This window comes from Emydura macquarii, unplaced genomic scaffold (genome assembly GCF_026122565.2).
Source record: "Emydura macquarii macquarii isolate MOO-44397 ecotype Brisbane River unplaced genomic scaffold, CSIRO-AGI_Emac_v2 contig_3511, whole genome shotgun sequence".
Classification (NCBI taxonomy): Eukaryota; Metazoa; Chordata; order Testudines; family Chelidae; genus Emydura; species Emydura macquarii.
The window spans coordinates 48,494-66,702 of NW_027133648.1; the positions used below are offsets into that span (position 1 = coordinate 48,494).

The 18,209-nt window shown below is 46.8% G+C and overlaps 1 protein-coding gene across 1 annotated transcript; it reads right to left on the reverse strand.

Annotated features, from left to right (window-relative positions):
* Positions 1-9,585: 9,585 nt before the first annotated feature.
* LOC137145105 (stonustoxin subunit alpha-like) lies at positions 9,586-16,250 on the reverse strand. Its single transcript, XM_067535723.1, is given in 3 exon segments — positions 9,586-10,770; positions 10,773-11,353; positions 16,154-16,250. Coding segments are annotated over 3 exon segments (1,863 nt in total).
* Positions 16,251-18,209: the final 1,959 nt, after the last annotated feature.

Genomic DNA, 18,209 nt, shown 5'->3' on the forward strand with positions numbered 1-18,209 from the left:
CCTATCTTTCACAATTTCTATGCAGAGTCAAGCCCAGAGCATTCAGGGCTTGGTCAGAGAGCTCCCTTGGTTTCCCAGAATTGGTTGGTTTCTCCAGTATTGTTGGTTTCCCAGAATTGCCGGTTTCCCCGGAATTGGTTTCTTAGATAAGCAGTTCTCAAAAAATAACACGTGAGACAATCTAGCAAGGGCAGCTCTGCTCATGGTTCTTCAGTGCCTGGGCACGTGAGAGAAGGGGTGACCTGAAGTGCTACGGGTCTGGGCTCAGAGACATGGCCGGGACATTCTTACATCTCTGCAATGGCCCATAGGAACAACTAAAGCAGGGCACAAGTTAAGGCTGCCCTGAGTGTACGAGCCACCTCTCTGCACCAGCCGCAGGCCAGTGCTGGGATGAATCTGGCCCAGGGCTGTAGCTGACAGGCTGGCAAAGAACGGATTACTTTTTATTGAGGTTACACAGGGGATAGTGACCCATCTGTAGTAGAAAGTGAGAGCATGAGGCCTGAAGCCTAGCCATTCCTGCTCCCTGCCCAGCAAAGCTTACCAGCAGGTGACAACCCACAGTAAGGGTAACCTATAACTGGATGGACGGTGCCGTGTAGTAACTAATCACAAGACATTCAGATATAGAGGCCTCATCTGTAATGTCACTACTCCACATTTCTGTTTTACTTCTGATATACATAGCACTGAAAGACACGCTGTAATAATGCCTGGCCCCGTATTTCAAAAACACTCAAGCCTACTACTACTGATAATCCAGATGGCAACTGTAATTGCCCTAACAGAAGTGTGTTGCTATCTGTGGTACCAAAGCGAAAGGGCCAAACTATAACACCAGATTAAAACAGGAAATATAATATGTATATCCATATACCAAGAGTGCTGCTTGAGGGGAGCTGTGTTGTGTGCTAGAGGGGTGCGTATCTGAGAGACCATTTGTTTGACTGGCTGGTGCACGTTACAGGGACTGTTTGACAGTGGACTGTGTGTGTGCATTGGGAGTGCTTTGTTCCAGGTGGGCCCTGAGTGGTGGGTTAGAGAGGGAGACTTTGAGCCAGAGCAATTGCTTGGAGCCAGCAGCCTTATCAGAAGCAGCCAGTTGTGAACCACATGAGCTGTGAACAGAGGCGAGGCGAACAGAGGGAGTTTGCCTGGAAGCTTGCCTGGGGGGAGAATCCACAGCAGGTTTTTGCCTTTCAGACTTAGCTGAGCAGCAAATACAGCATCTGAAGAGGCTCCCAGAGGAAAGATATGGAAAGTGAGCGATCTGCTGTTGTCACCTGCACTGGATGTGCTACATTTGTCTTTCTCCCACAGGACAGAGCCGACTTCATCTATACAAAGTGCAGGCTGGTTTCTGTTAGAAATAATCAAACAGGTTGTCCCGGGAGCGGATTGAGGAGACAGAACCCTTTATTGCCTGCCCGTTCCACCTCGACGCCGGGAATAAGCAACGGGGGGGTTACTTTACAAATCTTTTATCCATACCAGTATGTAAATGTATACATTGCCAGCAACGACCCATAGACCCTTATTTGGTTACATTGACACCTATAAAATGAACATTAACAACTACATAATGAATATAATTATACCCACCCCTGTTTGTTGTTTACAGGATTATTATACAGAGGGCTGGCATACCACCCTAAAACCCATAAATTTTACACTAACATTCTTTGAAGTAAAGGTATGCCGGGGGAGAAAGGAAGATAAAGCTTTCTTCCCACCAGAAGACCTTGCCCAGGAGTGCCGATAAACTTATCCCCTTCGCAGATGGCCAGGAAGGGAGGAGGAGAAGAGAGATAACAGACGCTAACTACAATTCACAGAAACAGAGTTTGCCCTTGCTTTGATCCTGTTCCCTGTAATTTAGGCCTGGCCACTTCTCCAGCTTTTAACTCTATACTCTCTTACAGTTTCCATATTGAAAGGACTAGAGACCCAAGTCTCAACCCTGCATTGCATTAAAGAAAATGAAGTCTTTATTGATCGAAGACGTGATTTGTTACTGCAGGCACAGCATGAGGAAGAATCAGAGAAGACAGTGCAGGGGAGAATGAAGAATGGGGAAGAAAATTTGCAGCATGTGACCTCCCGAAGAAAGAGAACCTATCTGCCCACCATGCAAATAGAGGTAAGAAATCGTTTTCAGGCTCTCTGCACAGGTACTACAGCGGAGAACGATTTGGAAGACTCATCTGAGGGTATGGATCAGAAGGAGACCCTGTTGATCAGAAGGCATGGGATGCATTGTCCTAGGGATGGGGGTTCCATGACCTCCAATCCCAAGAGGAAGAGAAGGGTGGTGGGGTCGGGGACTCCCTCCTAAGGGAGACAGAGTCATCCATCTTCCAAGAACCAACTTGAGCAGATCACTGCAGACTATGTGGCTCTGGGAAAAAGGATAAAGGAGTTTTAAGCACAAGTGCTGATCTCGTCCATCCTCCCTCTTGAAAGAAAAGGCCCAGGTAGGAACCATCGCGTGCAGACATGTACGCGTGGTTACGTGGGTGGTATTGCAGAGAGGGCTTTGGATTCTTCGACCATGGGATGTTGTTCCAGGAAGAAGGATTGCTAAGAAGAGACGGGATTCACCTAATGAAGAGAGGGAAGAGCATCTTAGCAGCCAGGCTGGATAACCTAGTGAGGAGGGCTTTAAACTAGGTTTGTAGGGGTTGGGGACCTAAGCCCGGAGGTAAGTGAGGAAGTGGGACACAAGGAGGAAGCAGAAGGAGGAGGGTGCAACAGGGGAGGCCTCCTGAATTGCACTGAGAAAGTCAGGCAATCGGCTAGTTATCTTAAGTGCCTGTACACAAACACAAGAAGACTGGGAAACAAGCAGGAGGAATTGGAAGTTCTGGCACAGTCAAGAAACTATGACATGATTGTCATAACTGAGACTTAGTGGGGAAAATCAAACGACTGGAGCACTGTCATGGATGCGTATAAACTGTTCAGGAAGGACAGGCAGGGGCGAAAGGGTGGAGGAGTTGCACTGTATTTAAGAGAGCACTATGATTGCTCTGTGCTCCAGTGTGAAACTGGAGATAAGCCAGTTAAGAGTCTCTGGGTTAAGCTTAGAAGTGAAAATAATAAGCGTGATGTCGTGGTGAGTGTCTGTTATAGATCAGACCAGGAGGATGAGGTAGATGAGGCTTTCTTCAGTCAACTAGGGAAAGTTTCCAGTTCACAGGACCTGATTTTCATGGGGAACTTCAATCACCCTGACATCTGCTGGAAGAGCAATACAGCAGAGCACAAACAATCCAGGAAGTTTTTGGAGAGTGTTGCGGACAACTTCCTGGTGCAAGTGCTGGAGCAACCAACTAGGGGCCGTGCTTCTCCTGACCTGCTGCTCACAAACAGGGAAAATTTGGTAGGGGAAATAGAAGTGGTGATAACCTTGGCAGCAGTGACCATGAGATGGTCGAGTTCAGGATCCTGACAAAAGGAAGAAAGGAGAACAGCAGGATACGGACCATGGACTTCAGAAAAGCAGACTTTGACTCCCTCAGGGAGCTGATGGGCAGGATCCCCTGGGAGGCTAATATGAGGGGGAAAAGAATCCAAGAGAGCTGGCTGTATTTTAAAGAAACCTTATTGAGGGCACAGGAACAAACTATCCCGATGTTTCCTTCAGCACTAAGGGATGTTCACCTCCTCCCCATTCTGTGCCGCACAGTGCAGTAGTCTGGGAGCTGACCTTGTCTATGAAGACAGAGGCAAAAAAACCATTGAGTACCTCAGCTTTCTCCACAACCTCTGTCACTAGGTCGCCTCCCTCATTCTCTAAGGGGCCCACACTTTCCCTAATCTTCCTCTTGTTGGTAACATGCCTGTAGAAACCCTTCTTGTTCCCCTTCAAGTCCCTTGCTAGCTGCAACTCTAATTGTGCTTTGGCCTTCCTGATTTCACCCCTGCATGTTCAAGCAGAATTTTTATAATCCTCCCTAGTCATCTGTCCACGCTTCCACTTCTTGTAAGCTTCTTTTTTGTGTTTAAGTTCACCAAAGACTTCTTTGTTAAGCCAAGCTGGATGCCTACCATATTTGCTGTTCTTTCTGCAAATCGGGATTGTTTGTTCCTGCACCCTCAATAAGGTTTCTTTAAAGTACAGTCAGCTCTCTTGGATTCTTTTCCCCCTCATATTAGCCTTCCAGGGGATCCTGCCCATCAGCTCACTGAGGGAGTCAAAGTCCGCTTTTCTGAGGTCCATGGTCCATATCCTGCTGTTCTCCTTTCTTCCTTTTGTCAGGATCCTGAACTCGACCATCTCATGGTCACTGCTGCCTAGGTTGCCACCCACTTCTACTTCCCCTACCAAATCTTCCCTGTTTGTGAGCAGCAGGTCAAGAGAAGCAGGGCCCCTAATTAGCTGCTCCAGCACTTGCACCAGGAAATTGTCTGCAACACTCTCCAAAAACTTCCTGGAGTGTTTGTGCTCTGCTGTATTGCTCTCCCAGCAGATGTCAGGGTGATTGAAGTTCCCCATGAGAATCAGGTCCTGTGAATTGGAAACTTTCCCTAGTTGACTGAAGAAAGCCTCATCTACCTCGTCCTCCTGGTCTGGTGGTCTATATCAGACACCCACCACGACATCACCCTTATTGTTCTTGCTTTTAAGCTTAACCCAGAGACTCTCAACTGGCTTATCTCCAGTTTCATGCTGGAGTTCAGAGTAATCATAGTGCTCTCTTACATACAGTACAACTCCTCCACCCTTTCTCCCCTGCCTGTCCTTCCTGAACAGTTTATACCCATCCATGACAGTGCTCCGGTTGTGTGAGTTACTCCACCAAGTCTCGGTTATTCCAATCATGTCATAGTTTCTTGACTGTGCCAGGACTTCCAATTCCTCCTGCTTGTTTCCCAGGCTTCTTGCATTTGTGTATAGGCAATTGGGATAACTGGCCGATTGCCAGACTTTCTCCGTATGAATCAGGAGGCCTCCCCTGTTGGACCCTCCTCCTTCTGCTTCCTTGTGGTGTCCCACTTTTCCACCTACCTTCGGGCTTAGGTCTCCGATCCCCATTGAACCTAGTTTAAAGCCCTCCACACTAGGTTAGCCAGCCTGTCTGCGAAGATGCTCTTCCCTCTCTTCGTTAGGTGAATCCCGTCTCTTCCTAGTAATCCTTCTTCCTGGAACAACAGCCCATGGTCGAAGAATCGAAAGCCCTCTCTCCGACACCACAGTCTGTGCAGGATGTGTGTGCAAATAATATGTAAGGAGAGATGTGAGTGTGTATTGAAGTTAAAGGCAGGTCATTCAAAGGTAGATGTCTTAAGAAAGGCTCCATGAGATAGGAGTCAGGAGACACTTGTCTCCATGGCTGACCAAGGTGCATAGAGAGTCAAATGCTAATGCAGAGATCATGGTGTAGCCCATAGGACTAGCTGCTTGCTTGCATATATATATCTTTTCGTATGAAGTTATTGTCTCTTCTGAGTTTAAATGCTTGTTTTATAATAACAGATTTACAGATTTATATTGAAAGTATTTTGGCTGTAATACAAGATGCCTACAGGCCACATCCTGTATGATGAGCTAAGGCAAATTAGCATAATATGTCTGGGACCTTTACCCTAGCTAGATGATGATGGGCTAAAGGATAAAGTAGATATTTGGTTATAACCTTTCCCCTAGGTCAGTCAGGAGGCAGTAAGATGGAGGCTACCTCAGTTGATGGGCTCAGGAGACTTAACAGGCTCACCACAAGAGCAGGGTTCGGCCAGAAATAAAAGGTGAGAATGGGTGAAGTGTCTGGGAAGGAAGTGGATATGTCATAATACGCACTAATATGCCAGCCTACAGGATATGAGAACCTAATATTTTGTGGGTGAAGAGGATACGTTTGGACATGGAAGGAGGGTACATGGTGCTCAGGATATAATGCTAAAGGGTTTTCTTCATCGGCTGCTGCATCCTAGTCTTGTGTCGTATGTTCAGTATTATCCCAGTCTGAGTGCTGTAGTCTCCCCATAGCTCGTTGCTCTTGAGCAGTTCCTAAGCTGTCACCTCCCACTCGAGAATAGAGGAACCTGGACATCAGCATACAGGGGCGAGGCTGGTCCTTTGTCCCTTACCACCACGTTATCAAGGAAGGGTGTGAGTATATTAACCCAGAGCTTTATAGTATATTATACCACGTGTCTCTAAAATAATATTATTGGCCTCTGTAGTTCTAATTGATTATCTATTTGATTATCATTCTTTTTTATCTAAAGAAAGTCTTCAAGGCTATATTTTGGTTCTTAGTGCGAGTGTCCTTGTCATACACCCCAAGAGTCCCTGCAAAACTCTGTGTAGCCTGATTCGGGGACAAGAACCTTATTATCTTCTGATCAGATCAATTGGCGAGCCTATGACCCTATTCCACAAATATTCTTATTAAATTATTGAGAAACTAAAATCAGGCAACAGTGTGGACTTCAGGAGAAGAAATAAACAGGAAGAGGTGAACAGCAGGGGTGCGGAAGGGGGTGGAACCCTGCTTACAGATGAAGAACAAAGGACTGGGCTAATATATCTATGGATGCAGAGAGAGACCTTGGCATCCTTCGTCTGGGCCCACGAGCTGCCAATGGTCTTGATCTTCTGAAAGGAGAGTCTCAGCAGCCTGCCTGGTTGAAGAACACAGTGAGAAGGTGTTTGGGTGAGCAGTACCTTATTAGACAAGAGGCATCTTGTTAGTTAAGTTTTGGCTCCTGAATGCATGTTAAGATTTTAGTTGCTGTGTAACTCTTTGTCTCCAGTATTTCTGCTGGCTATCATTTGAATCTCTGTTCTGCGGTAAAAAAACGTAGATGTGCTTTCTCTGTAAACAAAGTGCTGTGTGTTAAGTGGAGCTGTGTTCTAAGGTCTGACCAATAGGCTGCTATGTTCTGGTCCCTTGGTAACAGCAGGTTCTGTGCGTGTCCAGAGGATCTGGGGCTGGACATGGCAGGGGGACGCTCGGAGGAACTGGGGATTAGAGTGTGACTATCTCTAGCCTGCCTGAGGGGCAGCGGAGTCCACAGAGGCTGAGAGGGGAGTGCTCACATTGCCTGAGGCTGGCACTGTCAGGGGGCTGACCCATGGCGGGCATAAACAAGACGTCCCCACGCTGGGGCAGGTGACAGTGAAGTGCCTAACAACCCTGGGCTCCCCTTAGAAGCATCACACACTCCAAAAAATAATAATAATAATTAATAAATAATTTTAAGAAAATGACCGATGGGCAGATTTAGCAACATCCTTCAAGCCTTTTCCAGATTTCTGCCCTAGGTGACTTGACATAGGCTGGGTGGGCTCAGGGTGAAACACCTGCTGCTTCTCCCCCTGAGTATGTCACAGTTTCAGGGTCTCTGATCCTGTCTTCCTCCTCCACGGCTCTTTCAGGGCAGCCTCTGAAAGGGGTTGGCCTCCCAGCCCTCACCCCTCTTGGGGGGACCCACGTCTCACTCCCTCCTGACCGGGGCTTTTCAGGCTGCCCAGCTCCCTGCCTTACACTGGGATGCCCCCAGCAAGCCAGGCTGCCTGAACGGGCCAGTGCCTGCCCTTTGCTTTCTTTCCGAAGGCTACAACCAGTGTATTGCCCACGGGTCCACTTTTCCACACAGCTCCTTCTGAGCAAGCACGGTTCTTCTTAAGGGAAAAGCATTACAGAGAAACATTAAAACAATAAAAGAACTTACACCTGCTAGAAAGCTTCCCGGAGATCCCCCAACTCCAGCTTTGGGCTCTAGTAGGTTTTAGTCCTTCAAAACCCATCTCTCGGTTCTCCCTGTGGTTACAAGTTCTTCCCTTTCTGATCCAGAACCACAGGAATGGCTGGGCAGATCAGCCATGTCTTTATCCAGCTTGGGCCTTTGATCTTGGCCTTCTGTACCCAGTAACCAACAGAAAAAACCCTCTCCTGAGGGCACAGCTTCAAAAGGCCTCGTTTTTGCATTGACCAGAGGTGGTAATTTGCATTCACCTCGCCCTAGAGCCTGCCCAGGAAACCCACTTAACACTTATTGTCCCTAAAGTCCATACTTGTCTGGCACACTTTCAATATAGCCTTTTGAGCAGCGTTTCTTACATCCGTCACATCTCCCCACTAGAGAGTTACATACGATGCTGGCCCACAATAATACATAGAACTAATACAATAAAGTCTTTCAGTGATATGGCAGAGCCATGGTTTGATCCCCAAGTCTGGGCAAAAATACGTCAGTAAAACATGTCAACCTTTAGAAAATCTGGGGGGGATGAAATCTTGGACACCCCTTGGTCAAATGACCTCAAATTTGGATCACTGACTTTAGCCAATACCCCTGGGGGCACACCAAATTTCAAAGCAATCCAAGTAACCATAAAGATTTTAGAGCACTTTGAAGGGTCAAACATTACACAGAAACCAGTCTGGAACCTTAACTTGACCAGACGTGGCGGTCCAGTGTAATTTGTACAGCCCCCAGCACAACAGAGCCCTGTAGTTGGGCTGGGCCCATTACTGAACCCAGTGGCTGGGTCCTGTACGCGCTACTACAATTCAGTTATTAAATAGCAATACGTTGTTTGATTCTGAAGTCATTCATACATTATAAACCTGGGCGTGTTTCGCCGAGGCGGATGTTTCTTATTTTTAGATCTCAGTGGTTAAGAGACAGGCGGACAGGAAGTGCCCAAACAAGCAGTTTATTTAAATATAAGAGTTACAGATTGAGGTAGTTGCAGGAAGGCCAAATCACTACAGACCAAGCTATCAAGAATGCACAGACGGTGCCAACTACAAGGATTGCCTGGGGGCCCATCTGTATAGCAAGTACCGGCCGTAAGGTATCATGGCTAGGCTACGGGGTGTTGCAGCTATGCCCCAAGCATCTCAAGCGGGGAAGAAAGCGCTTACCAGCACGAGGGCGAGGAGACCCGTACTTGGCTCTATGAAGTGAGTTGCAACCAGGGAACCGGCCCACCCGAGGCATCCGCTAGTGCCTCAATGGATCCACGGAAAGTCTCAACAGGGCGGGCCTGGGGGGGCCCTTTTATATACCCCCTTTTTCTCTAAGCCCTACAATGAGCTTTACCCAGCAATAAATGATGTATATCTCAATCCACATAGGGATTGGGCCTTAACACTTAGCTGCTGTTAATCTATTGGTACCTGGCTAAAGAACATCCCAATAAGCTGATGTTAGTATCCCATGGCAGGAGCTGACCTTGAACTGGTTTATGTGGTTAGCTCATTTAGCAAAGCTGCCCTATAGCTAGTCTGAAAACAGCCTCACGGTTGGGCATTTAGCAGAAGTGGACCTTGTGGTCAGACATCTGCTGCTGATACCACCCAGGGCCTCTCCAGACCTGGGGAAGGTAGTTCCTCTTATCCTCTGGAGGCTTTCTGGGGGGGGAGGGGAGGAAGGCATAGGAGGCCTGTTAGTGCTTATGAAGCCTGTTATAGATTTTAGGATCCTGCCTTGTCATGCTAAGCTGTCCTCGCGTAACAATATTCTTGCGCGCCCTTACACTGCGATATCTGCTTTCTTCCAGTCATAAATACAACATAAATCATAAATACAATATCTGCTTTCTTCCAGTCATAAATACAACATAAATCATAAATACTTCTCCGGAAACAGGGCTATCAGGAAGATGGGAGGAAGAGTCTTCACATCGCTGCTCTCGCTCAGCCCTGGTTTGCTCACTGCAGCGTATCGGAACTGGTACTCGGCGTTTGGACGTAGCCCGGTTACTGTGAATGTCTCTTGTTCGTTATTTACATTCACAGCCGTCCAGTTCTCCTACCCTGCAATTCTGTACTCTGCCCGGTAGCCGGATATCGCAGCCCTTCCATAGGCTGCTGGTTTAAACGTGAGCCGCACACGGTCATGTCTGATTCCATCAATCAGGGGAGGAAAGGGCTTTGATGGAGGCTCAAAGTTGGTGCTGACCTGCTCTCCATCTTCATACAGGTAAATGGAAGTGCCTGGATTGTCCTTGTCTGGAACAGAGGCCACAACAAACCGGGTCTTCCCGTTAGATTTGTTGGCACTGACAAAATTTGAAAGGGACTTTGCAGATTTTCGGGCTTTTTTATATATTTCTTTTTCCTCAAACCACATTTTGGATTTTGGTTTCTCGCTGACAGAAGTGGCTGATGCAGGATCATGAGTTTCCTTTATCAATTGAGTGTTAAGCCATTCTTTTAAATCTGATAAATATGGTTCCTCTTCATGTAATGAGGTGAACATAAAGGAGACGACAAAGTCATTCATAGGATCAAATACTATTTCATCCAGTTTATTCCGGGAAGACACTACTTTCACTTCCTTTAGGGCAGAGAGATAGGAATTGACAAAAGTCATTTCTTGTTCTTTTTTATCCAGAAATTCATTGAGTTGCTGGGTATTGAACGGTGATTGGTTTGTGCAGGTTAAAATGTCCACCAGAGCCCCTTCCTCTTTTCCACCTCCACGGATGGAGGGTAAGAGTCCTGCGAGCTGTTTCTGGAAAGTCTGTCTGTGTTGCTTACACAGATCTTTGAACTGCTGGATTTTCCTCTTGATTTCGGGGAAGGTTGAGGCAATTGGACTCTTCACCATGTCGTTACATCGCATGTCTAGCTCTGTCAGTTGCTCCAGGGCAGTTTGAACATCAAAGATCAGTTCTATGCTGATGTCACGCACCAGCTGAGCAGCTTTGGAATCCAGCTTGGTCAGCGGGTACAGCCAGACTCTCACTGGTACGGCCTTCTCCTTCTTGTCACCCAGCAGCTGTGGGAGGGTGGAATATATATTTACACGGAGTCTTGGTAAGTGACTGGATTGTTCTCAAGAGCAAAATCACCATAAAACTTACAACTAAGCTTTTCAGCTTGTGCTTTTTCCTTGTCATCCATTTTGAGAGCTCCTTCCCCTTCGATGGAGACCTGGGGTATCTTTTTAATCATAACCTGGAGTTTTCCCTGTATCTTTTGTACGTTCTCAGATGAATCAACATCCTGATCAAACACAAAGAAAGCCTGAGCCCCGTACAGCACAGCCGTGACCACATGGGTGGCCGTGCCTTGGTCAAATATATCAAGGTAAGAAACATTGTGGCGCCCTAACTGGCTCATAGTCAGCTGCTTAAATTGCGTTGTAATTGAGTACTGGAGAGAAACACGGGCTTGATGTTTTGATGTCTTGGTGTCACTTAAATATTCTGCGGATCCATTCACTTCCACCAGGCCAGACAGGAAACTGGCCTTCAGTGATGCTGTGACATTGAGAGCAGAGGCCTTGTCTTCAGTGCTGTCAGATGCAATAATCTGAAATTCAGTCCTGGACTGTGGTTTTGCATCTATATCATTTCTAAGTGTCTCCAGGTCCCATAAAGTGATGCCTAGAATAGTACAGACAAACACATGGTAAATGGCAGAGAGGGTAAGAAATCCTTTGTTCTGTAACTGCATGACATGTTGTAGCATTAAAAAAAAGTTGAATGTTCCTGAACAAACTGTCCAATCTGGTAACACGCTTCACTCGTGTCTGTGTGTGAAATTAAAAATAGATGAACATTTGTTTAAATGTTTAACATAAACACACAAGCCATGACAGGGATTGCTGTTTGCCAGAAACTGGGAATGGGTGACAGGATGGATCACTTGATGATTGATTACCTGTTCTGTCATTTCCCTCTGAAGTACCAGGCTCCGGCAGGGCTGAAAGACAGGATATTGGGCTAGCTGGACCATTGCTCTGACTCTGTGTGGCCGTCGTTATGTTCTTATGACTCTGCAAAGTTATGATTAAAATGACCTTTTTACTGTAGCCTGCTGCACCAAGGGGAGTTTCAGCAGCTGAGAATGCGAGTGTTACACGTACATACACTTATCATCCAAGTGGATCCCAAAGCCACTAACAGATTGTACTGGCTCCTTCTCCAGTACAATATCTATAAACGTAAATTTTAAAAAAGCCTTTTACATTGAGAAAGTGAAGGTTGCAAAGTCAAACAGTCAAATGTCAGGAAATGTCATAATTCAGGCATCCATGTAACCGCATTTCAGCCACCTTCTGTTTATGCATCTTTAATTCCATGATCAGATACTAGCTTTTCCAAGGAACTCCTCCTTCAGTGCACAGTTGGAATGGCTCTCATTGGAATGGTTATGATTCAATATTTCTTTTTATACTCATTCAATGTGTGGACCCAGGTCTTATTCACTGTGCACCATTCAACCCTGCACTGAACACGGAATTGTTCATTTCCTCCTGGTGCCCATCACTGTAATATCTCAGAGCTTCAGCAACATTCAGATACTTCTCTTCACAACACCTCTGTGAGGCAGAGAGGTATGAATATTCTTATCTTACTGGTGAGGAACTGAGGCACAGAGATTAAGGACAAAACATCCACTAACCTGGGTGCCCAACTTGAGAAGCCCTGGCCTTCGGTTTTTTCCAGAGCTGTTAGCAGTGTTCTAGCACTTTATATGTACAAAGCGCAGCTCCCACTGACTTCAGTTGCAGCTGTGAGTGCTCAGCACTTCTGCAAATCTGACCAGCCACGAAAGGAGAGAGACACGTCTTCCAGGGGTTCTGCAGCTATTTGCTGTCAGCAAAGGAATGTAAGGCCAGATTTTTAAAGGTATTTCGATGCATAAAGAGATACAGCGCTGCTGAGTGGGATTTTCCGAAGCCCAGGTGCTTCCTTTTAAAATCTGCCTCTCCGGACTGTGTCCAGCGATAAAGCATAAAAAGGGAGAGAGCCAAGATAGTGCAACATTCAGGCTCTGTTTCTTCCTCCACATTTACTGGGCTTTCTCCACAAGCACTTCCTGACCTGGGCTTCTCTAAGCTCCTGCACATCATCACGCTGTAGTGCCCCGTTGGGAAGCTGTCTGCCATGACACTCATAACACTAGAGACTCCGGGCCCTTCTTCTCTGTCTCCCACCAGCGCTGACCCCTTCTGTCCTGGCCCATCCTGTGCCCTGACTCCAGTCGGTCCCTCTTACAGTGTCTCCTCACAGTTCCTGGTTCCTTTCCTTTCCCCATTCTGGATCATGTCTAGGCTATGTCTACACTATGGACCTTCCAGCGGCAGAGTTATACCACTGCAGCTGCACCGCTCTAAGGTCTCCATGTAGCCACTCTGTGCCGGTGGGAGAGAGCTCTCCCGCCAGCAGAATTAACCACCCCGAACTAGCAGCGGTAGCTGTGTTGGTGGGAGAGTGTCTCTCACTGACATAGGGCTGTCCACACCGGCGCTTCTGTCTGTGAGACTTTTGCATAGGGCAGAGCCAGCACCCTGCCGGAGGCTCCCATGGTGTGCTGGCAGGTGGGAGAGCTCCTCGGGAGACGGGGGATTGGAGAAGAGTGAGGGAGAAAGCAGCAGCCTGGCATCAGAGTCAAACACAAGTGACTGGGCTCAGTACAGGGGTAACAAAGCGAAATGTACTGGCCTGTGGCATGCAGGGGCTCAGATTAGTGGATCCAATGGTCCTTCTGGCCTTAATATCGATGAATCTGTGAAAAGAGTCAGACTCTTGGGCCCTCCGGCTGCGCCACCAAGATATTTGTGATGTCCCAAAATGAGCCGACTCCTCTGCAGAGCAGCTGTTGCGTGGCTGGGGCTGGGGTAACCTCAGGATAGCCAGTTAAGTTTTCATCCCATGACAGGTTATAACTGGGTTCAAAAGAGAATTTAAAATGTTCCTGGAGGAGTGGTCCATCTATGGCTATGAGCCAGGACAGTCAAGGATGCAGCCCCATGTCCTGGGTGTCCCTAAACCTCTGACTGCTGGAAGCTGGGAGTTGGCGACAGGGGATGGATCACTCAATAATTCCCCTGTTCTATTCATTCCCTTGGAAGTACCTGACATTGGCCACTCTCAGAAGACAGGATATGAGGCTAGGTGGACCATTGGTCTGACCCAGTATGGCCGTTCTTATGTTCTTCAGTTGCTAAATGCCAGGGAGGGAGGGTTCAGACTCTACTGGCTGGTGGGTGGGGATGTGAGGGGGCAGCCACCCTGAGAACAGACCAGGAGAAAATAAACCTTCCCAACGGGACAGCTGGGAGTTTCATTTTATCAGGAACACGAGTTGTTTTAGTTCTACACGACCTAACAGAGGCTTTCAATTCTGGGGACGGCCTGACACACTTTAGGGAAAAAGGCCCTGACTGGGCACATGTTACCCACAGCAATGAATAATGAGCAAAGCTGATTCCTCCCGACAGATCAGCTGCTCAGAAAGCACTGTGCATTGCACTCGAGATGGTGCTGTGCATTTTGGCGGATTTCTGTTAAACTCACATAGCTTTATACGAAGTCGTTGCCACCTGTACGTAAATCCCTTTGCCACGACATGCTGTGCACATTTAATTGTAAGCATCGACCACAATCGCAGTTTTGCTTTTGCTCTTATTGCAACGGATCGTTGGCTCTGTTTGAATCAATGACTTACTGTTTTTCACATTCACTGAGAGTGTGTGACACTGAGCCAGCGAAGGTTAAGCAACCAGCTGGCTAAATACCCCAAAAATCAACCTTTAAGGACATATTAGAAAATTACTGAGATGGTAAACAGAGCCATTCCTTCTAGATAGTTATCAAAGCCATGTTAAGTGGACTAAATTCTTTGGTATGTATGCCTGTGTTGTTAGAGAATCAAAGTACAGATACTACGTGTATTTGTCTGTGTTTGCCTATCTTTTGTTAGAAGTTTAACAATATAACCAGACTAGTTCATAGATGCTAATTCCCTTTCATGTCCTAAAAGCCTTAATTAAGTATGCATCTGTATGAAGTTAACATTAAGATCAAAGAGGTAAGATATTGCAGGAAATTAATAATATTATTAACAGCGTCTTCGGTTTAACGATCTATGCTATAAGGAAGGAATATAACTAGTTTACCTGTTGAAGAGTTCCAGGGGGTAGCCGTGTTAGTCTGTATATAGCAAAAACAACGAGAGTCCTGTAGCACTTTAAAGACTAACAAATTTAATTTCAGCAGGTGAAAGCTTCTGCATGCTTAAATTAAATTTGTTAGTCTTTAAAGAGCTACAGAACTCTCGTAGTTTACCTGTGTATGCCCAGGAAATAGCGGATTGGATTCAAAGCAAACATCTACGTTGCCTATTCTTCCTGGGGAGAAGGTCCTGCTGGGACAAGAGGCTTCTCAGCCTGCGTGGGAACTATAAAAACGTTCTTGACCCTGATCCCTTTTTATCTCAGATCTTCTTAATCTTTGCTAGGGGAAGTTCAAATCACACTGAGATCTCCAGGAATACCCTGGAATATCCATGTAAATTCTCATGGAAGAATTTGAACAAACTCTGCACATGGACTGCCCATTAAACTACAAACTTTTAAATTGATTCCAGAAGGATTTTTACAAATCAGCAACCTCAGCATCTCCGCTATGAAACCGACCTCAGAACTTCATTTGTATTAATGATCTGTCAATGGCAGTAACTCTTTCTTTTCTTTTTTAACTACATCTAAGATTTATTAATAAGAATTGGCTGTAAATGTGTATTTGGGTAAGATGTGAAATATTCACTGACTTGGTGGGTAACGTATCTGATCTCTTGGAACTGGTAGAATTTTATATATGGTGAATAAGGTTTCAAATAACCTCTCCATATAGACTTGGCTGTCTGGGTAGGAGCCAAAGGCTGGATTGTTTAGAGGGAACTGTATTTTAGCTTCTTGGTAACCAGTCAGGAGTTACGGATGCTGTTTTGTACTGGCTAGGTAAATCTAATTATACACTAAATCACCAGTTAGGGGGATCATCTACCCTGTTCTTTGCCAATGTTGAGCATTCTCAGTATAACCCCTCCAGCGACCGTGGTCACACAGTTGCATATTGATTCTTTTTTCAGCGTATGTACTTGTGTAGCAGGAGGGCAGGGAGAGGGCAGGAACTACCACAGATTCAAAGAAGTGGTGCGCGATCAAATGACTTTGAGAACCACTGACCTGTAATGCATGGCAGCAGCTCACCAGACCAATGCGCGTACATCCTGCCCCATCCCATTACTTCAGACCCTGAGCCTGGGGGAATGTGCAGGGCCAGTTCCAGGACCACTCAAGCCACAACTGGCTCATTCTCAGGTATGAAGTGGTTCAGACTGTGACCCTTTCCTCCCTTCACTCCAGAGTACAGGGGCTACAGCTGGGGAATTACCTGGGATAAGGACATCTCTGCGGCAGTCGTACAGCATCCCCAGCTGGAAAGGGCGGCCCAGAGCCGGCATCAAAATTGTGTCATCTGATCTGGCCATGGTTATAGTCCAAACACTTTCCTGTGTCTCACCTACAAGAAAATAACTCGTGTTAAACTGGAGTCCTTCAGGAGACAGATTCAAATGCTTCTCCTTGGCCACGGACTTCATAACCCTGCACCCAGGTGAGTTTGGTTCATCACATGGGAAGTGTGAGTTTGTGAGCATGGTTCTGTGTCACTTCCTGACACACACTCAGGTGCAACATACCGAGTGCTCGGAAACCGATTCCCAGCAGTAACTTGTCCATGTAGAAGGCTGGCAAAAGGGCTAGTTTCGCTCTTCTGCGCATCATTTTTGATGTTACTGACATGACCGGAGGACTTCTATGATCTCACTGTCTAATGTAAACACAGGACACTGGACAACAGTACAGGGAAGCATGGGTGTGGAAAGATAATTGATGAGCTCAGCCTGGGATGGATTGCTGGAAGAAGTGGATTTAAAGGAGAAATCTGAAAGGGCAGAGAAGGAGATTATTTGACAGGATAAGGCAGACTGGGATAGGAGACTATGGCCTGATTCTCCACTGCTTTATGCCTGGTGTCATCATTTAGACGCATGCAAAGTGAGTATGAAATGCTGCCACTCTGATCTGGTAGCATTTTAAATCCACTTTTCCACAGGAGTCAAAAATGACACTAGTACAAGGTAGGGGAGAATCAGGATCCGAGTCTTTAGGAACTTAAGGAAGCAATAATAAGAGAGGAGTGGGAGAAAATGTGAGGAGAGATGTAGGCAGGGAAGAGAACAAGTCAGGCCCTGAATGAGAAGACAAGGTACCTGTGTCACTGTAGCTCTGCACGGTGTGGAGACACCAGAGCAGAGCTGAGAGTGGATATAAAATGCTGCCAAATCAGAACGGTCGTGTTTTACACCCACCTTGTACTGCTGTAAATTTAATTCTGTGCCCAGGGCATTTCACACAATGAATCCTGCAGTACTGCCTACAGTACAGAAAATTGTCACTGTATTTAGAAGGAGTGCAGCACAGGTGAAGCTGTAATGGCATTATTTTTTTACCAGGAAACAAAATTTCCAGCCCATGAAAAATTTTTGAGTTTTTGAAAAGTGGTCAGTTCTCAATAAAGACCAAATGCCAAAACCTGAACATTTTTAGTGGGACTAAAAGTTGGATATAATTTGTTTTGGAAATAGCTAAATGTTCCAGCTGCCCGGGCTGCTGTTTGGGTGTTCCTGAAACACAAGGTATCCCTAGAAACCCACGGCAGGCCGGCAGGAGAACCTGCCACTGAATTCACACGTTCCTGTGGAAGGCGTGGATCTGTCGCAAGAGCATTTTCTTTTGGATAACCATTCCGTTGGAAACGTCTGGGTCAGTCGTAGTTACTATGGTTTTAAACCAGTGCAGAACAGGAGAAGTGTTTTAACGCTGTGCCAGCTAGCCCTGCTCCTAGTTACTCCTAGAGCTGCTCAGGAATCGTCTCTCTGAATTCTTTTCTGGACAGTGTCAAAGGGTGGTTCACTCACTGCTCAGCTGCACTTCCTTGCAGCTCATCTGGGTAATTAGCTCTGTCACCTGCTCCGACACCCCTTCCTGCGCTTACTCAGTCCATTGTTCCCCTCAGTTACTGCGTGGCCTCGTGTGCGCTGGGAGCGGCAGTGCTTTCCTCTTCACGGCTTAGCCCTCCAGCCACGTCACATTGAAGTTTCCTCCCCCCTCCGCTATCACAAATACTTTAAGGAAAACTGTCCCAGGTGGTCTGCTCCCCACTGCCTGGTCTGGGCCACTCCCCCTGTGGCTGGTAGGGGAACCCGGCCCACCCTCTACACCCGGTTCCAGTCCAGACACTCTCCGCCCAGCAGCTCTGGGCTTTTACTCTCCCAGCCCTTGCTGCTCCTTCCCTGGATGGCTTCATACTGTGTCCTTGCAGCTTCCTGCCCTTCCCCGTATCAGGGAGAGCAACTGTTGGTCTCCTCATCCTCTCCCAGCCGGCC